General features: G+C 31.5%; 3 protein-coding genes across 6 annotated transcripts; 1 reads left to right on the top strand and 2 right to left on the bottom strand.

Annotated features, from left to right (window-relative positions):
- Window positions 1-354: 354 nt before the first annotated feature.
- On the bottom strand, window positions 355-5,716 carry LOC113864858 (uncharacterized GPI-anchored protein At1g61900). 2 transcript variants are annotated; one of them, XM_027499036.1, is made up of 8 exons: window positions 5,506-5,716; window positions 4,504-4,657; window positions 3,335-4,204; window positions 2,511-2,756; window positions 2,385-2,399; window positions 1,863-2,003; window positions 1,690-1,737; window positions 989-1,444 (listed from the first exon to the last, which is right to left on the bottom strand). In XM_027499036.1, exons 2-8 carry the CDS (start codon window positions 4,535-4,537, stop codon window positions 1,371-1,373), a joined length of 1,428 nt encoding a protein of 475 aa, XP_027354837.1. In that variant the 5' UTR covers window positions 4,538-4,657; window positions 5,506-5,716; the 3' UTR covers window positions 989-1,370. The 2 variants fall into 2 exon arrangements, with proteins under 2 accessions (XP_027354838.1, XP_027354837.1); XM_027499037.1 differs by having other exon boundaries at window positions 355-1,444; window positions 4,504-5,716.
- A 4,120-nt stretch (window positions 5,717-9,836) lies between these two features.
- On the bottom strand, window positions 9,837-14,460 carry LOC113864751 (50S ribosomal protein L1, chloroplastic). Of its 3 annotated transcripts, none has more exons than XM_027498818.1 (7): window positions 14,005-14,289; window positions 12,856-13,035; window positions 12,685-12,739; window positions 11,596-11,723; window positions 10,822-10,905; window positions 10,448-10,573; window positions 9,837-10,368 (listed from the first exon to the last, which is right to left on the bottom strand). In XM_027498818.1, exons 1-7 carry the CDS (start codon window positions 14,104-14,106, stop codon window positions 10,234-10,236), a joined length of 810 nt encoding a protein of 269 aa, XP_027354619.1. In that variant the 5' UTR covers window positions 14,107-14,289; the 3' UTR covers window positions 9,837-10,233. The 3 variants fall into 3 exon arrangements, with proteins under 3 accessions (XP_027354619.1, XP_027354618.1, XP_027354617.1); XM_027498817.1 differs by having other exon boundaries at window positions 9,867-10,368; window positions 10,429-10,573; window positions 13,919-14,330; XM_027498816.1 differs by having other exon boundaries at window positions 9,962-10,368; window positions 13,919-14,460.
- A 3,256-nt stretch (window positions 14,461-17,716) lies between these two features.
- Window positions 17,717-21,038, top strand: LOC113865046 (protein RETICULATA-RELATED 4, chloroplastic-like). The gene is made up of 8 exons (XM_027499391.1): window positions 17,717-18,311; window positions 18,755-18,823; window positions 19,025-19,156; window positions 19,273-19,326; window positions 19,406-19,450; window positions 19,909-20,048; window positions 20,311-20,436; window positions 20,540-21,038. Exons 1-8 carry the CDS (start codon window positions 17,790-17,792, stop codon window positions 20,586-20,588), a joined length of 1,137 nt encoding a protein of 378 aa, XP_027355192.1. The 5' UTR covers window positions 17,717-17,789; the 3' UTR covers window positions 20,589-21,038.
- Window positions 21,039-21,106: the final 68 nt, after the last annotated feature.

Below are 21,106 nucleotides of genomic sequence, written 5' to 3'. Positions count from 1 at the left end.
TTTGATGGTAGAAACTTCAGATTCTGACCAGGAAGATACAAATACTGCTATCGAAGTACGTTAAACTCCTTATTCTCCTTCTATTTGCTACCTACAAATAATAGGACAATATTATGTTAAATTTTGTGTCATTAAACTTGATTTAGTATTAATTGATTGTTTAAAAAATTTATTTTTATATTATGTTTAATTATGAAATTTTATAATATAATAATATTTAATATTTAATTATGACACGTGACAACATCATATTAAGTAGTGTATATTCACTAAGATTCATTCGTGCCCATGTGATGTGTGGTAGCTGACACATCACTTATATGCTCAGTTATGCTTAATCATTCTAAGTTTTGCAAACTCTTTACTATTCATTGTCCATTAAAAAAGAAAAGCCGCATTTACTCTATGCGACTAGTCTACCGCATCATCCCCATTGAGGCACCAAAGAAGTCTCATGGATGTTGTGTTGCCAAGCAAGTAAACCACCAAGGCCCCAACCCACCTGCAGCCAATAGAATTGTGAGGCCTTGTTTTCATTCATTTCCATTTCTTGTAGACTCTAATCTCGCCTCACCTGTTCCTCTACACTGTTGCTATTGTGTTATTTCTCCTTATTTTAGTTCAAGCTTTGAACTTGTAAGATCACACATTTCATCCCTGCCCATCGTATGTTGTTACATGTTCTTACGTTTTTGTCTTCGATTCTTTCCCCTCTCCCCATCTGCATTTGCAAAAGTGGAGGAATTTTTCTCATGCGCTGTGTGTATTTCATCTTGTTTCAAAGTAACGATGCTCTGAAATGAAAAAAGGGACCATGCAATCAGAAACGGTCCAGCTTTAAGTATTCTCTGTTTCGGATTGAGATTTTTGGCCCCAACCCGTCCGATGCACACTCTTAACTTCCATGCAAGTCTTATTAAATGGAAGTGTATTCAAGTACTCGAACCATAAGACTCGAAATTAATCTCGAGTTAAGACTGCTTAGATGCTTAAGTCATAAAAATTAGTATTCTTATTGTGGGTCTAACCAAATGAGGCGTACCAATCGCATCAAAACATCATCTAGCGGTTTAAATTAGTCCTTGATGCTGCCATAGTCAGCAGAACCTTACGTGCCAATCTAGCATCTACTTGTCTGCATTTCAACACAAAATAATCGAACCCTTCACACCACACTTATGGATCCTAAATCAAATGAGCACTAGCTCCGGAATGATCTGCTCAGAGCATACAAGTAGAAGACACGTGAAAGGGGGGAAAAAGGGGGGATTTCTATACAATGAGGCCATTCAAAAATATACATGCAAAAGCCACACCAAAGACACTTTGAAATGCCTTCCCGACACACATTTGAACCCTAAAAAATCTCTTCAATACAAAAGTGTACTGAAGATGAAAAATGAAAAAATAAGCACAAGCAATCCCACTTCCCCAGTATTACAACCTGCAAGACCATATTCACAATGTCAAAATTTTGGTCTGTAACAATTGAGCACGATGAAAATATAGCACTGCATACATCTTCAACAAAAACTTAATTTCTGTATCCACATACAACTCAGGTGCACAAAATGCTAGAAAATTTAGAACATTTAAAAAGATGTATATTGAATTTGTCAACTGACAGACAGGATAGTATTAATTTATTAAAAAACTTCAAAATGGAATATGAACCAAAATGGTACTCACCCATATTTTTAAATGTCTGTGAAGTTGGGAGAGCAGGTAATGACATCTCTGCAGAACTCAAAAAAGGTCAAGGGTTAAGCATATGTAAACAGTAATTTGTAAAATGGTAATATCGACATCCTGGACAAAAAGTAAGCAATTATCAAGAGAAAGTAACTTGTCCAAACACATACCAGGTGCACAAAGTGATACAGATGTAATTGAAGATGATGAAGGCCAGGGTGCAGCAATGTTGTCGCTCAAATCACATGTAAAGCTAAAGCCTGATGAATTATCAAATATCACATCTCCAGGCAAGCTTCGAAGTAAACATCCTGCATATAAACCAACAGTAACATTCTTACTAACTGGGCCGAAAAAAATGTATTTACCTTGCTTTAAGAAGACTCTCTTTTCCTACCATAAAGAATTCTTATGGTATAATCCAACATTGTATTCTAACTAACCTAGAATGCATCTATCATAACCCCACAAACCAATTTCAACAAGCAGCCTAATTCAACACCCTTCCAAAAAGAATGGGAAATAATTCTTCCTTAGCATGCTCATTCATATTCAAATATCAAATATTAATCATAAATCCCCAGGTCCTTCCTGCCAATACCATGTGTTGGTTGAACCAATGTGTAAACAGATTATTGAATTAAAAATAAACCACAATCAGCAAAATCAAAGGAATAGAAAAAAGAGCAAACCTTGTTGTCCATAGGCTGCCCGCACCAGTGCCATTCAGAGCCACAACATAAGAAAAATTAGATCAGAGGAATTCAAACAATGGTCATGGGCAGAACATAAGAATATCAATAGAGCTAAATAAATACCTTGTATGCTGAAATCTTTCAAGTCAACATCACAAAGCTCATAAATATTTGTCATTACTCCACCTCCACGTAACATAGATCCAAAAAGTGTCGCACATATTATAGCTTGTTTATTTGTAATTAACATTTGCTTTTGTACCACAGCAATATACGAGTTTAATGAACTACAACATGAAGGGCTAGGGGCCGCTACATTCCTACATGCATTAATTACTTCTGCAGGCTCCTTTAAAGTCAAAGGACAAACTGCAATAGCAAGATTTACTCCATTACAACTTTGAAACAACAAAACAAAACACAATCATGATTCAATAGGTGGAAGACAATTATTTTAAATATAAGCTATTCATGAATACTTTTTTTTTTCCAAGTTTATCCACCCATCTCAATTGATTTACATGCTTCTGAAAACAGTTAAATTTATATAGGGTATCATAATGCAATTAAAAATATATTTACAGGACATGTATCATATATGACATCCTAGCAATCTTGGTCCATAATGACAAAAAAAATGAATTCCAACTCTTCCCCATTGGGTTTCAATTTCTCCTTTACCAAACAGGATATCTAGATATAAAATGGAAGCACCCAAGTCCATAGGACACAAGAATCTGAACCAATAAACCAATACCACAGAAAATAATTAAATATTGTGAAAACTGAATTACGGTAAGATAAGTCATATAGAATCACTTGTACATGTTTCCCCACATTCCAATTCCAATAATTCATTAATGAGACGATTGGTAAGGTAAGGCCACTAACATCCTCCCTAAACTCAAAATATATTTCATCAAGAATGATATAGTTAAACAATGTACCTTTGTTGACTTTGCAGGCAGATAGTATTCGGAATGCAGTATTTGCAGTCTCAAATGATAGCTTTTTGGAAAGATATGAATAAACCACACCTTTACAATCATTAAGATAATCAGTGTGATTTTCTTCCCCACCCATATTTCCATTATTGTTGATCATCATTTGTTTTTCAGAAATCTGAAGTGCAGCATCCATTATTGCATGCTGGCAAACAGGTCTACAACACTCTTTAAGTGGATCAACAGTGCTGCAAGCCTCAAGTAACTTACTAGTGTTAACTGTTTTTTCAAAAGTAGATTCGTCCTTCACATGACATGATCCACCTGTAAAATTATCTGGTTTTATGGAGCAAAGTGTGGGGATCGTACTATTTGCCCCTCTACTGGCTAGAATACTAATAATATCAGAAAAACAATGATCAGCAACTGCATTCGGCAAAACCAAATTATCAGATTTCATGCTAAAGAATCCCTGGAAGATGTGGATTAAGCTACTAAACTGTGGACAACATATTACATTCCCTACAAGGGCTGCCAAAGGTCCAGAACAATCAGATGCTGTTTTATCTAGGATATATGATATATCTGAATGAGAAAAGTTTACAGGGCATTTACCAGTTAAAACTGGTTCATATTTGGTTGGGAAAGTCGGGTACATTGGTGGGAAAGACTCAGTGGGATATGGGAATTTCGGAATGACAGCAGGTGATATTTCTATGGGATCAAAGAGTCCAGACTCTCCAGAAGCAGGCTCCTTAGCTAACTCTACCAGAGAAGAAATTTTTCTAGGGTTAGCATGTGTTTCTTGTGCTATCACATCTCGGAAAGTAGGAAGCCAGATGAAAAATAGAATTAGCTGACACCACAAAGAACCTGCAACAATTTAATCAGCTTAGCATGAGTACAATTCATAGAACAGTGTTATTCAAAGATAATGGAAGTCAACAATGTACCAATGAGCCTTGATCTAGGGGATATTTTAAAAAAGAACTACAAATTTATTGATACATATACAGTATAAATACCTTGTCGATAATCCATACTACCTGAAATGGGACTGACAAAAACTACAAGAGTTTACACATGAGTGGCTAATGAAAACCTAAAGGTCCTAAACTATAAATTTATGATTCATCAAAAAGGAAGCATACATAAAGTCTAAAAGTGCTTACCCCTATAACAATTAGCATCCTGAAAGCAGCCCATAACTCCCTAGCCTTCTGGTACCATTGAGTTTACACAGGAGAACCAAGTGGTTGCTGGTGATAAGCCAAGCAATGCCACATAGCAATGAAGCAAACTCGGTTAAACCTCCGAGCTCAAGATCTGTGATTAATAGAAGAGAAAAGTTTAGCCCATTCAAAGAGAATAATCAGAACCAAGTACTATTCAGAACTAGCACTTAATTTCCCGAAGCCATCATAAACATCCTACTGCACAGGGAAAATTCCATGTGATTGTAATTCAAGATTTTCACGTCCAAAAGAAAAAGGAAAAAAAAAAAAAAAACCGAGCTACAATTTAGCAGGAATTACTCTGTCGCAGGCATCAATTCAAAATGGAAATTTGGGAGAGGGCAACCCTCACAACTAAATAGTGAGGGTACATCATGAAGGTAAAAAATAGGCACCGCCAAACCTAAGCACTGTTATATTACAAGCATCACACTGCATCCAAACTGCACAACTGTGGTTTTCAAACCCTAGAATTTTGTTTCTGCCATTCCCTATAACAAGATAACTAGACCTATAAAATATCAATTAAAAACGAAAAGGTACAAATCAACCGAAGATGTTTCAACTTCAACTTCCTATTTTTGGCCACACTGTGTGCAGAACAATTTTCCCACATAACTCACCTCTCCTTCCATGTCAACAACATTTCAGCCAAATGAATAACAGAACCTAACTCTTCAGATTAGCTTGCAGTGTTAAACAACTAGTGTGCAAAATTTCTCAGCTACCCCGAAGGAAACAACTATAGCAACGAGTGAGTTGTGCAGAGGCACCGCACATATAATTTTTCCTCTTTACACTTAAAAGAAACAATAAGCAGCGCGATCACCAAATCCAAATTTGACACGAGAAAATAGTAATGCAAATATAATCGAACAATCGAAGATTGGAGTTAGCAAGGAAGGAGCAGTTAGAGAGGGTAAGGTTGAAACACGGTACCGTATATGAGGAGAGCAAAGAGTGGAAGAGTGGAGAAGAGTTGCGGTGGCGAAATATGGATCGGAGAAGAAAGAGAAGAAGAAACCCTAACGGAAGAGGAGGAGCTGCAGCAGCACCACGGAGGAACAGAAGAGAGGAGAAGAACGATAGAGGGAGAGAAGAACACAAGAGTGTGTGATATGGTCACAGCTGGCATGCACCCCCGTTACCTACTCCTATTCGCTATTCCTATTCCTGTATAAAAAAGTTTAAACGCACCGTTTTCACTACACTTCCTTCAAAGCGTCCAAAAAATAGCTCTCCTTAACTCAACTTGTGTCTAGCCAGGATATAAATTTTAAGCTCAAATAAAAAATTATAAACAACTCAATTAATAATTCTGATCTGAGTTAAGCCTATTAAAATTAAAAAAATAAAACAATTTATTTTAAATATTTTTTATGAGTTCAAAATAAATTTAAATTTTTTAATTTCATCTATTTCAATCTAAATAAATCGAAAAATTCATTTTATTAATTTTACCTCTAAAACTCTTTTCATTAACTTCCTTCCAGTTATGCATATTAAACTTGTAACCATTGTATTCTAAAAAGACTAATTTAGTAGCTTGTGCAGTATAGGTGTGTTTATTATAATTATAAATTCAAAAGATTAAACTCTTAAAATTAAACTTTTAATTGAAAAAAGTTTTTATACATATATAAATAAATATTTATAGAAATATTAAAAAACTTATATAAAATAATAAAAAAATAATCTCTAAATTTAGAAAAAAATTAATAAAAATATAGATAAAAATTTATTATAGAAAAAAATAATATAAATTACATCTTAAAATATACACAATGTGATAAAAAAATAACTTTATTTATATTTTACTTTCAAAAACTACATTATAATTTATGATATGAAATTTGATAAGTAAGGTGAAGAAGGTTAATAAAATATAACATTTATTCTTTATAAAAAATTTAAAATATAAATGATTTTTTATACATTTTCAAAAGTAGTCTTTTGAAAAAATGAAGCAACCACCTGAATTGAGATTTTGATGTAGTAATTTCCACTTTTCGGCAATTGAACTCAATCTAATTACTCTCAAGCCTAACTGAATCATTGACACGACAAAAACCACCAAACTTGTTGAATCTGTGAAGTGGTCGGTTTAAGGAAAGAGAGAGTTAGTGCACACAAATACAACTTTTACAAATAATAAAGGATTTGACTCCTCTTACATAATGATTTGGAATTTGGATCTTCTTTAAAAATTAGTTGTACAAAATAGATATGTAAATTTATTTTTATTTTATATATTTCTTGAATTTAAAAGAGTTAAATATAATAATGAACAACATACAAACTCGTAGAACATAAATTAACAGATGACACGATTTCATACACAGTCTATAGGATTTACTATTTTTATAATCGTATATTTATCCCTGCCCCACTCATTTTGTCTGAAGAACGATTATTTATTGAATAGCCAAACACAGAACATTAGGTTGAAAATTTAAACATATATTTTCTCTTACAATTATATCTTAATTTTTTTTTATCTTCTTCATTTACAAATTTATTTTCTAATTCTATTAACTTTACAAGTTCGTTTTTCACTCTTAAATTTGTATCTTATTTTAGTATAATTTTATTTTTCTAACTTGTAATTTTTTAAAACGGATACAAATAAAATATTTATTATAGCATACATAAATTTAAAATAATATTATATATATTTTTTAAATTAACATCTATCATTTCTTAATTATTTCAGGTGTGAGAGACATAAAATATTTTCTTAGTTTATAAGATAACTTAAAAATTATTTTTAAATAATTATGTTTAGGGATAGAAATAAGTTATGTCATCCGACAGAGGTTAGGAGATGGCCTAACCTTGTCTAGCCTATTTAATTAATAGATTTAATTTAATTTTTTTTTAAATATAATTAATTAAATATGTTAAATTTGAACTTAAAAAAAAATCTATTAAACCTATTAAAATGACTTATTTTAAGTTTATAATAATATATTAAATAATTTTATATAAAAATTATAATATAATAATATATTAAATCAAATAAATTTTAAAATAATAAAATCTTAAATTAAAAAAAATCTTAATTCTTTTTATTAGAGTTGAAGAAAGCATTTATTATATATTCTTTAATAGTTTATTTAAATATAAGTCTTATAAATTTTTAAAAAAATATGTCTATTTAAATAGTTTAATAGCTTATTTATACAAAAGTTTACTAACCTATTGAATGTTTCAATATAAAGTAGGCTGTTAAAAATGTTAATAGGATAAATCAAACTTTTAAAAAATTCAGACTAAAGATGAGTAATAGATCAAGTTCAAACTTCAAAATTATTAAATAAGTCAGGTTTATTTATGCAAAGTTTAACTTAACCTATTTTCATCTTTAATTATATTTTAGAAAACATATTATTTTAAAATATAGTTGATTTTGTTTTTAAAAGATATTAGTGATAGTAAGAATCAGAACCAATGATTTTATAATTATAAAGAACAAAAATCAAACTCTTAAAATATAAAAAAAAAATTATGTTGGTACTGTAAAATAAAACTCTTAAAATAAAATGCAAACTCTTGGGGTATATATGTTGTGGCATGTACTAACACCAGACTAGGGAGTTTATGTCATTGCTTGGGCTCCACTTACATGATTGAAATCTTTTTCCTGCAAATGCACGCCACAAAAAGCATTGAAAAAATCCACTCACGCCCTGAATACACGTACCATCCCAACTTTGGCTCCTACTTCAGTCATCTGTACCATCTCCTTTATGCCTCAACTTAGAAACCAACTATTATCCATGCCATTGCCATTCACATCTTCATTATTGACATTATGAAACTTTTTGTTTTATATTTTTAATCATATTTTTTACAACTCTTCTTACAACATAAAATAAAACAGGTAATATGATGAATAAATGTATAAAATAATATAAAAATTAAATAAAAATAACATTATTTTTATGGTAATTACTACCCAATTAGAAGAAATAAAAAAATTGCTGACAATCAATTCTTATTATTAAATATACTTCATTTATGATTAATTAAATACTTGAATAATAAAAACTATATATTTAACTGCAGCTACTTATTAGTTAGTTTCATTAATATTAGTTAATTTTTTAATTAACAATTATTATTATACTTTATTATTTTCTCAAGGTTTGTTTGAATTTTATGTTTAAGACGAGAGAAAAAAAAAGGTTAGTGATTACTAATTTTTATTTAGAAGTTAATTAAATAAGAGAAAAAGTATTAAAAAATATTTTTAAGCCATTCAAAATTAATTTTATTTTTTTGAGTTCTTCCATTTTGAGAACTTTAGTTTTATTGTTTATATTTTTATTTGTTAATTAAATATTTAGCATGATTTAAAAAAGATTAACATGAAAATAAAAAATAATTTTTAAAAAAAAATATTAATTTTTAAAGAAATTTTTTAAAAATTATAAAAAATAAAAATAGAAATTTTAAAATATTATTTTTTTTAAAAAATATTTAATTTTTGTATTTAAAAATAAATAATATATATAAATAAAAAATTTAAATCCTTCTTAAATTTTTTAAACTGTCTTTCTCTTTAGACTCTGCAACAAAGCTATATATATATATATATATATATATATATATATATATATATATATATATTAGGAAGACTAAATCTAAATTTCATTTTTCTATTCAGTAAAATTTATATAACTTTCTATTATTCCTTAATAAAACCATATAGTAAAAAAAGTGCACAGCTGTTATTTTCCAAATAAACAATTCCTTTGTGTTGTTGGTCAAGATTCGTGAGTCTCATCTAGAGTAAGATTCACTGCACCGTTGCAATCATTACTCATGCAAGAAATTTTCATCGTTAAAATACAAAAGCAGAATTGGACATTTTTGGCCAGAAAAGGACAAAAAAGCATGTTATTTGAAGCATCTGCAATTTTGTAATTAAGAGTGTGGATGAAAACTGAAATCCAATAAGTGGAAACAATATTAAATTAGTTAAATTTTATTTAAATTATAAATATAAAAATATTAAATTAATAACAAAAATCACATAATTTTTATACATCTTAACTAATGATTAAAAACATTAAAAAAACCATTACTATTTACTAACATTTCTCTTATCTTTAAATATGTGTATGAATACTTATTATCTAACTCCCCTCACACCAACTCATTTAGTATACCACAGATATCAGGTATCATCCCTAAATTAGAGTTACTAGGTTTCTTTTTCTTCTTGTTATCATATTCAGGGCTATCAAGTGAGTAGGTATCAATAGAAAATAGAGTCTAGCTTTAAGAAAACATAAAGCAGAGAGACCCATTAATGGTTTACTGGGCCATTCCAATTGTAATCAGTGTACAACGAACAAAGCTGTTGAAGTACCACAAAAGGAACAAACGTAAAAAAGAAAATTTATTCCCACGGAAGAAAATATAATTAGATCTCCGGTGTTAGTTACAAAGTAATACAAGGTAAAATCTTCAGCCGGGGTCAAAGACTATGTAGTCTGCAAACTTTTGGTGCAGATTTTGAAGAGATATAAGCATCAAAGTATCCCCTTTTCATCCCTGTATGTAACTTTGGTAACATCTTTGACTAAATATTTGGCAAGATCTGAACATGGCACCTCAGATTGTTGACTAAATCCAAACGTGCATTTACAGGTGAAGGGTCTATTCTGATGGAAGCCTGTAATCAAGCATCTCCCTGATATTTAACCTGACTGAAGGACCCATTGCTGAGCATATGTGGGCACTTTTCCAATACACACCTTTAGCACCCGATGGTTTGTTGGTCTCTACTGATTTCTGTGGAATTAGGAGGAGGAGTTAGAAGTTTTGCATTGACTCAAATACAGTTAGAAAGACTGCATAGGGAAGAACATACTACTGCAGCAAGCAAGTTTACTAGAAGATCCTCTTCAGGAAAATCAGCTTTTCCAAAAGGTAAGTGCACTATTCCAGTCTTATCAGCCCTGTATTCAACTTTTCCCTGCTTGAATTCAGCTATAGCCTGTAAAGGTAAGTTAAAGATTTTCTGATTAAATAAGTGTACAATTGTTATGAAACAAAAAACTTGAAGTATTGTCATAAGCAAGAGAACTAAAACACACCATAAAGAAGAAAACACCTCAATCTTACAATTATGTAAGAATTTATAATTCATACATTTTGCAATAAAAGGGGCAAAATATGTATGTGTAGACACCGATTTCAAGTGAACTGGGAAAAGAAAAGAAACACTAAAAGTGGATAATACACCTGAGGAATATTAGCTGTTACAGTGCCAGCTTTTGGATTTGGCATCAGTCCTCTTGGCCCCAGAATCTTCCCTAGGCTAGCAACCTGACACAATCAACAATGACAATTAAGGGAGTTTTCATCGTATATAGCAATTCTTTGGAAAAAAAAAATCTATATTGAATAACTGAACTCTTCATACTAATGGACAGGTTATAAGAACAATATATTTAAAGGTCTAATCATAGTAGCTTTGAGGAGTAAGAAAAGCACCTTATAGCACCAAGCTACAAATAGACTTGAACTAAGGTTTAGTAATTTATTAAAACATAATGTAGAAAAAGCAAATACATCTTATTAAAAGCTCTTTAAAAGTTGTGTGATAACATATGGGTAGTATTCCATATGATGGCATCTAATTGTCAGTTTCGCTTATAGAAAGATGATTAGCAAGTGAAGAAAACCTAATTTAAATGAACATAGAGGTTTCTAGAAGAAGAAGAAGAAGAAAATTTAGACTGAGTTTGGGCAAATTTCTCAATAAGTACTTATAGGAGTAAAAAATTAAGCAGTAAAATGAATCAAACTTCTTTTATAACTTAAAATTAACCAATAATTCCCTATTTTTTTTAATAAGCTCTCTCATTTAACTTGTTTAAAATTTGAGAAAATAAGTTGTTTCTAACTTATGAAAGGAGTTTTATTCATTTTCCATACCAACTTTCTTCTCTTATATGACTTTTGTCTCCTTAGGCCCTAATCACAAAATTAAAATAAAGATAATTAGAGCAACACCTTAGGCATCATATCTGGAGAAGCAATTAGTTTATCAAACTCCATGAATCCTCCTTTTATCTGTTCTATCAGGTCCTCTCCACCCACCAAATCAGCTCCTGCATTTTTTGCTTCATCGAATTTTTCACCTATCAAAATGAACTTTGAATTAGACTAGTTAAAACACCAAGAAATAGATTATGAATTATAAGTGGCAATACAGTTGACTGGCCAGGCTATGCATGCATTGTAAATCGCAGGAAGGGATATTAATTGGTCTTTTGTCCATGAGTCCTTAGAGTGGACATCCAATCCACCCCTCAGCCTATATACGAAGGTTATGTGTGCTCTCAAGAGTTTTTCCTTTGTAAAATATAAAAGCTATTATTTATGTCTTGTAACAACGAATATTACTATGTAATTTGGAATGTTTATTTTAATCTACATAAGAAACTCATCCCTTCATAACTTTAATTATCTCATCATATACTTATTCTATGCTTCTCTAGCCAACAGAAGGACGGATGGATGATGAAGCAATTGACATTAAGGATTAAGACTATAAGGTAAATGGCATGCTGGTAAAAGCAGACACTAGTTAGTTACAAACCTGTAGAATCTATAGTGTACCACTAGCAATATGATATCATAAAGGGATATCCTTTTCCCTCATAAACTTTTCATTCACACAAGTGGATAAAAGTCAGATTAACACAGAACCATGGCAACTAATACAGACCCACACATTAAGTATTTCCATGATCCATCTCAACCAACAGTAGATGCACTTAGTTCTTTGGGTGAAGTTTTGTAAGGATTAACCGATACTAGTCATTTAAAAATTTAGAATTCAGAATATGACTTTTCTACCTGTGCAGTGGCACAGAAACTTCCTATATATGTCAATGCCTTACCTGAAGAACACGATGTCCACATTTGGGAGAGAAAAGCGATCATCTTATGCCCATCCATGCAGAAAGTTTACATAATGGATACAATTACTTTCAAATGCATCCTCTTTATAAGGGAAAAAAAAATATTCAGCATGATCTAGAAACCTTTTAATTAACTAAAAGTGTGACGTGAATGATGACAGAGAAGCATAAGCACCTTGAGTAAGAACAGCCACTTTAACGGGCTTTCCAGTTCCCTTTGGCAAATTTACCTGTCAAGAAAGAGTGGATGAAAGACTCACAATTAATTCACGTATGGCAAAAAATATAGCTCAAGTTTTCAATGTAATTGCATATACCAAAATCTAGCAAGGAGCATTAGACTCACCGTCGCTCTTAACTGTTGATCATTATACTTAGGGTCAATGTTGAGGCGGAAATGGGCTTCTACTGTTTCTACAAACTTTGTTTTAGCTGTTTCTTTAACCAAAGATATTGCTGTCTTCAAGTCATAATCTTTCTTACGCTCCCTCAATTGCTGAATTTCCAAGAACCTCTTAGATCTCGTCTGTCAAGACAATGAAAGAACAATTAGCCTTTAAATAAAGGAGAAAAACATAATATCAAATATGAAAAATTCAATGACCCAAACAAACAATCACCTAAATTATAGAAGGAAACAATTAATGAACTTATAAAACGTATATCAGCATGCAGGAAGACACTGATGAAAGCAAGCAAAATGCAAAAGGAGGCAAATCAAATGTTAGAATATAATAATGAACAACCAAGCAAAAAGCTTGCATAGAACGGTGGGACAAAGACCACCACTAACAATCAAGAATATACTGCTCAAAAGCACTCGTAACCCTGACACTCAAAAAACTACATACCCTTGAGTTTTCGGAAGATATTTGAAAGTAAATACTAAATACGTTAAAGAGAATTATTCTACAAAAAGACACTTGGGATATAAACTTGGCTCAAATAAAAGTAAAAGAGTATGCATTTTTATAAAAGGAATTGTATCATCTGAAGCTTGTATGTGATTTTTTTTCCTTCTTGTCATCATCCTCTTCCCAGGGGATGTCATGTCAATATCACGAAACACGATGAAAGTATATATTTCAAAAAATCCTTTATCTCAATTGATGAAAGGTGAGTAGCACGTGCAAATTATGATTTGCTAACACAGAAGATTCAGATAAGCCTTCTATTTACTACTACATCCATTTGTAGTCATTATATACATAAGAGGGTGCGAAGCATAAGCCTAGAAAAATACCACCCTTCACTTAGCTGCAATTCTAAAGGGGGTGAAAAAAAACCCAATACTCTGCATCCACGAATATATAAGTAAACAGCCAGAAATTAAAGAAAAAAAAAAAACCCCAATTCGAATGAAAACGAATACTGAAAAGATAGTAAAAAAGAAAGGATTTTGCACATACCCTGTCCCTCTTGAGAGGCAATGCAGCCTTGCCTTTCTTAGGCTTGGTGGTGGTGACAGTGTTGGTGGCGGAAGACCCATCATCACCCTCCTCTCCCTCCTCCTTCTCCTCCACAGTTTCGGCGACCTCGACCTCAGTAGCCAAAGCAGCGACAAGGGCATGACAAGACTTGGATTTGGGTTCTCCATGGAAACTGAGATGGAGCCACTTACCGGGCTTCAAAACGAGAGGGTAGAAGGTTCTAGAGAGGGGCTTGTAGGAGAAGGAGCGAAGAGAAGAAGATAAGTCTTGAGGGTGTGCGAGCATAAGAGACGAAGGGGTGGTACACGAAGCCATGGTTGCGGAGAGTTACTTGAAGCAGAGCCTAGCTTAGGTTTGCTATCCACAGTCCAAATATATAAAAGGAAGGGATAAGATGTGCCCTATCCTCACCCGAATGACGCGTGGACAATTATATTCAGGTTAAGAAACATTTCATTTCATACGTTGTAGTTGTTAGCAAAATGTTGCAATGTCTTCTTGCTGCTTAATATTTGGTCTGTAACTTCCAATTTCAGTGAAAGAGCTTTTTTGTTTATACAAATTCTAGCAGATTCCAACTAAATATACGCGTGTTAAATCCTCAACAGAAAAATTTTATGGCTTATAATAGTTTTACTCAATTTAAATAGAATTATTTTTAATAAAAAGTAAAATATTTTTTTAAACGGCAAAACAAAAGCTTATAAAAATTAGACAATCATATTTTATATACGATTGTCGTTAACATATGGTTTTAAATTTTTAATATGAGAACATAGTTGTATTAAATATTAAAAATAAGTTTTTCATCTATAATGATTTTATTTGATTTGAATAAAATTATTTTTAATAAACAATATAAAACAATTATATTAAATATTTAGAAAAAAATTATCGCTTATAATAATTTTATTCCATTCAAAATAAATACAGTTATACTAAATATTTATAATTATACGTTATCGTCTATAGTAATTTTACTTTGTTCGAATAAAATTATTTTTACTTAAAAGTACAATATATATTTTTAAGGCAAAACAATAATAAATAAAAATTAAATAATTATATTTATTAGATTTTATAATACATTAAACTGACACAATTTTACACTATTTTTTATTTAAAAAATTAAGTAAATTGTATCGTATATTTAAATTATATTTTTAAAAAATATTTTTTTTCTTTGTATTTACTTTTAATTTATATTAATATAAAAAAATATCTTAATGTCAAATTTTTCTTTTTTATGACACTCAAAGTTACTAATAACTAATTTTAAATTTTTGTTATAAATTTTTAATCTTACAAAAAATGAAATATATATTCTAATTAAATTTTTCAAAATTAATACTATAAATGCTAAAAATATTAGTTTCCCTGTTAAAGTATTAAAATTGATAATATGTTGTTAAAATTAGTTGTCATTCACTTTTTTCTTTTCTTTTTCTAATAAAGGTTGTCATTCACTTTAAGATTAGAGAGAAAAGATGATACATTTTATAAACGTAATTCTGTGAGATGTGGGAATTAATGTCACTCTTATTTAGACTATTATTTTACTAAGAAATAATATTTATGGTTAAGATTATTTAAGATCATTAGTTAGTTTGCTTGTTATTTAAGAAAATACACATCAAGTTTATGTAAAATTATACCATGAGAAACTTTGTTTCAAAATGATTACTGAGAATTCTAAAGATAATAGATATTCAGTAACCAATGTTTAATTCATTTTATTAAATAACTTAATTGCTTAAAAAATATCAAATAGTTTTTGTATTTGACCTTTATATGATTTTTTTCTAATGTATTTTTAAAATTAAAAAATATATAAAAAATTAATTTAAAAAAAGCTGGTTGACACCCATGGCAACATGATCGGTGCCCATTTAGTTTGTGTTTCTGTCCGTTGTAGCTTTTGTTTATTTCACAAAAAATATATAAAAAATATCTTTTATGTTTTAATATATTAATTTTCTATTAATATTTTTTTTTACCAATGCGAGTGATTGCAAAGTTCAGCTTTTGACACAGGGCTATGACTCTGGCCCACTTTAATAATTCAAATGATTTTCGCATATATGATATATTTACTGAGAGAGCTTTTTATAAGAAAGTGAAAGAATAAAATCTGAACTCCATAATTATATACGAGCAATTAACATTAAAATTAGTTTTAACTATTTTGTCTCTCCCATCTCATATGAAAACAGTCATTCACGCATACAGCTGTCTGTACATGTTTCGTTTACGTGGATAAAAGTTATATTCATTCTCAAATAATTTTATATAAAATATAATTATTGATCATCCTGTTATCTAATTATACGAGAGTTTTGCTTCTTCTTTTTTTATTATTCAATGTTTGTCTCCCATAATTTGAGGTTTTGAAGAGAAAAATTTTGAAGAAAGAAAGAGAAGAGGGAAAAGAAGGAGACTTTTTTTGTTTGGATGCTTAGATGAAAGTTAATTATATAAATAGTATTATTATATTTTTTATTTATAAAATTTTTTATTTTTTAAAAAAATTAAAAAATTAAAAATTTATTTCTCTAAAAATTAATAATTTTATTTTTTATAATTAAAAAAAATCATTTGAAAAACTATTTAAAAAAAATTAAAATACTAATTTTGTACCAGAGAATAAGAGAGAGAAAATTTTAAAATAAAAGAATTTAAATAACTAACGTTTACAAGATTTAGAAAACTCTAAACTCTTTTATTCTTAATTAAATAATTCTCAAACAAAATTAATCACTTAATTCTTTCTAATCTTTACTTTCTTTTCCTCTCCTCTTAAATACAACTTTCAAGTATAACGATATACTTTTTAAAATTACATTCATTCTTATGTAAACTATGGCTCAATGCTACTCTTTTGAGCTTAGGGTATACAGGGGCCCATCACTGTGCTTGGGGATGATTTGGTTACTTGACTTGAGCAATGAATATTGTCCATACATATCAGATTTTGTTTCCTTTCACTTGGATTAGACTCTCATTTCAATTCTATCTTCACAATATGATGTAACTTTCAAATGCCTTTAGTGCTTATTAGCCACTAATTAAAGCCTGTTTTATTGAGTGAAGTGGTCCTCTTATTTGGACATATGCATGTATCAGCAAAGATTATTCATTGAAATCAAATTATTGTTTGGAAAACGATGAAGACAAGTCCACAGTGTTTTTTTTTTTGTGAAATTTTGATTTGAACGCAAATTCATATTGGCAATGGTTATACAAATGTTTTGTGTAAGAAAAAGCATTATCACTCTTTTTCCATGCAGTACCAGATATAAAATATTTGATTTTTTTTTTTGGTTTTTCACAAAAATTATTCATAGAAAATAATAAAACTTAATTGCATCTTTGATTTTTATACTCTAATCTATGTGCAACCTGTGTCATTGTCTTCACTGACTAGGTTATTTCTCCAGGACGCAATCGTGAAAGTGATTTGAATCAAATATTTAAATTGAAAAAAGAAACAATTAAAAATGACAATAATGCAAAGACTTTAGACTTTGTTTAGAAGTTTAAGAATATAAAGTTGAAAATAGAAGGAAAGAGAAGAAAAAAAGGGATAATAAAAATTTACTAAGACAATAAATTATAAAAAGTTATTTATGACCATTTCTTTAACTATTGTGGGAAACAAAAGAATTGGGATAGGAGAAGCGCGTGGTGTATACGCAACAGAGAGTGAGCGATTACTATTGGTGGTGTCTGGTAAACGATGTTAAAGTCATCCACTTTCTTTCCCTCTTTTCCACTCCTTTACCTAACTATTACCTCTTTTAACTGTCACACACACACTCTTTCTCTCTCTACACTTCACTCTGCAATTGCTATGGCCGTCCCTTCCTTCTCCAGCATCTCTTTCTCTTTCCCAACCCAAAACCGTTACTTCCACCACTCTTCTCTGCCATTACCCACCTTCACCGTTCTATCTCCTCCCCAACATTCTTCTTTCAACCTCTTCACTTCCAATGCTCCCCTTTTCACACCAATTCACTCTCCTACCACCACCATTTTTGCAGCCGGCAACGGCGACGGAACCGGAGGGGGGAGAGGCGGCGGAGGTGGAGGCGATGGCCACGGCGACTCGGAGGATAGGGATCGCAACAGAGAGGAGGCGCTGCTGGTGCTTGAGCAGGCCGGGAGGGCGCCGGAGAATTTACCCGCGGATTTAGCTGCGGCGATTCAGGCGGGGCGAGTGCCCGGTTCGATTGTGCAGAGGTTCTTCGAGCTGGAAAAATCGGCCGTGTTCCGATGGTTGCTCAATTTCGGAGGGTTTAAGGAGAGGTTGCTGGCGGATGATTTGTTTCTGGCTAAGGTTGCCATGGAGTGTGGTGTTGGCATCTTCACCAAGGTTTATTTCCTTTTGCTCTATTCACCTAATTTTCTGCATTTGAACTTGATGATGAAATTTTGTTTTTATTCTTAGGTTGAATGGTTGTAAAATGTGTGATTAGATTTTTTTATTTTTATTTTTTAAAATAGTCTAATCTATTATTTTGACCCATGTATTTTTTTTGGTGACTGTCAATTTGCTGAACTAAATCAGAGGCTGGTGAAGTGAAATCATATTTAACAACTAATGTTACTGACACAATGCATTATGTTCTAAACCTGAAATCAAGCAAATTAATAGAATTTTCTTAGCACCTAATTCTTACGAGTGAGTAGGAAGCTTCTGGTTTTTTCTTTGTTATTTTCAGTCAGTCAGTATTTTCTTTACGCAATTGATTATTTAAGTGGAACATTTACGATGCGTAGAATCCATTTGTAATGAATATTACCTTCGATTTTCAGACTGCTGCGGAGTTGGAGAAGCGCAAAGAAAATTTTTCTAAGGAGCTGGATTTTGTTTGTGCTGATGTGGTATGTCTTGTCACAAGATATATTTTTAGTTTATTGTTTGGAGTCCAAATTGTGCGCCTCTTCCATTCCCAGAAACTCAAGTTCCCCTTTTTGTAATAATCGTCCTTACTGCTAACAGTTAACTTATAATATCTGAAAAACTACGGTTACCCTGTTTCTTTAAGGAACAAATTAGGTGTTGTCTGATTTTTATTTTACTAGGTAATGGCGATTGTAGCAGATTTTATGCTCGTGTGGCTTCCTGCTCCCACAGTTTCTCTCAAACCACCTCTTGCTGTTAGTGCTGGAGCTATAGCTAAATTCTTCTATGGCTGCCCTGAAAATGCTTTTCAGGTTAACTTTTGTTTAATCATTCTACATCTGCTTTTATTTATCTCTGGATGTGATAAATATTATCATTATGTTTACATATTACATTCATTGAGTTTAATTTTGTAAACATTCAACAGGTGGCTTTGGCTGGAACCTCGTATACCCTTATACAGAGAATAGGTGCTATAATGGTATGTGTTGGATCCTAAGAAATTCAAGCAGCTATTACGTCACAACTGAAGGTTTTTAACATCTCCATCTCTTATGCAGCGTAATGGAGCGAAGCTATTTGCGGTTGGGACTGGTGCATCATTGGTAATTTAACATCTTATATGCTTACAAATGCATATTTATGTCACCGGACTAACTCTAGGCCCTTACAAATGCCATCCTGTTGTTTTTGTCTGCTATTGTTATGATGATAAGATATTCAAAACAGAAGAATTAGTACTGTTTAACTGGAATTTTATAATATTAACGGCTATGTCGATGGGTAAAAGCAGTAGCCTGCGTGTATTTACGATGTTATTCTTTCATGCTTCTTTCAATTGCAAAGATTGAATTCATATACCATATTCATTGTTTTGATAATTAGATTACGCTTTTCATGTCTATTGAAAAAGAGGTACATTACACTGTCATTTCTTCCTGTGAACTAAAATGCGGGCATAACATGAAGACCGTCTCAAGATGTATCTCATCATGTGATTGGTGTATAATTGTAGACTTGTTTACATGCTTAAATGGGATTACTGATTCCATTGTCTTTTCAGATTGGAACGGGTGTAACAAATGCGTTGATTAATGCACGGAAAGTTGTTGATAAATCTTTTGCTGCTGAGGCTGAGGATGTACCAATATTATCAACGAGTGTTGCCTATGGGGTTTACATGGCAGTATCTAGCAACTTAAGGTATATTTTTAAATGACAAGTAAATAACTACTATAATGAAATCATGAAATAACTCTCTTGAATTGAATGAGGGGGCATTTCCTGTCCTATAATCATGATGGATCCTTGCCCCTATGAATTCCTTGATCCAGATTATCTTCTAGTATAGGCGCTTTACTATCAAAAGGGCAATTTTTCCACAATAATGCATCCAAACAATAGTTAATTTCTTATTTGCATGTGTGAGCAGAATCTAACATACAATGTCTCTGTTTTCTACCAGGTATCAAGTTCTTGCAGGAATTATTGAACAACGGATTCTAGAACCTTTGCTGCATGACCACAGGCTTATGCTGAGTGTACTATGCTTTGCTGTTAGAACTGGAAACACCTTCTTGGGCTCACTATTGTAAGATTCTCGGTTAACTTGATGTGTTTTATATAATATAATTCACTATATTTGTAATTGTTTCTCAATTCTCATTATTGGTTGCTTGTACCTTTTGGAACAGGTGGGTGGATTATGCTCGTTGGGTTGGAGTTCAGAAGATACGGGAGTAGGCGAAATGGTTTTAGATATTGTTATTAGATGATTTGGGTCAAATCTTGGCTGTTAATTCATCATTGGAATTACTGTTGGTTTGTTGTATTAATTTTTCTTCCTCCTGACAACATAATTGTACATTGGGCAATAAGGGAGGTCGTGAAGCACCACAAGTCTCCAATTATCACCATTTATGGTGGCCAGTGACGATATAAGATACATCTCTCGTAGCTAGCAGCAAGAGATGAAGTTGAGTCACATTTTTGCTAGACATTGGTGGCAATGCCCCTTGATTGTTCTTGTGTGTTTTGCTTTCTCAAATTGAATTGAATAGGAACAAATAAATTCAAATTGATAGTTCCTTCACCTTGAATAGAAACCTCATCATTCGTTGCATAACCATACCACTTTTCTAATTTGTTGTCATCTTGAGCATTAAGCATTATGTAAAAACAATTTGGTTCGCTTTAATCGTTCAGTATTTGTTCACTCTCCTATTATTTACTGTGTAAGAAGCCAGTGGTATAAGAACATC

The sequence above is a fragment of the Abrus precatorius genome, unplaced genomic scaffold (assembly GCF_003935025.1).
Source record: "Abrus precatorius isolate BTA unplaced genomic scaffold, Abrus_2018 Scaffold4, whole genome shotgun sequence".
Lineage (NCBI taxonomy): Eukaryota > Viridiplantae > Streptophyta > Magnoliopsida > Fabales > Fabaceae > Abrus > Abrus precatorius.
Note: the sequence above shows the minus strand (reverse complement) of the source record. Positions and strands in the feature narration are given on the sequence as shown.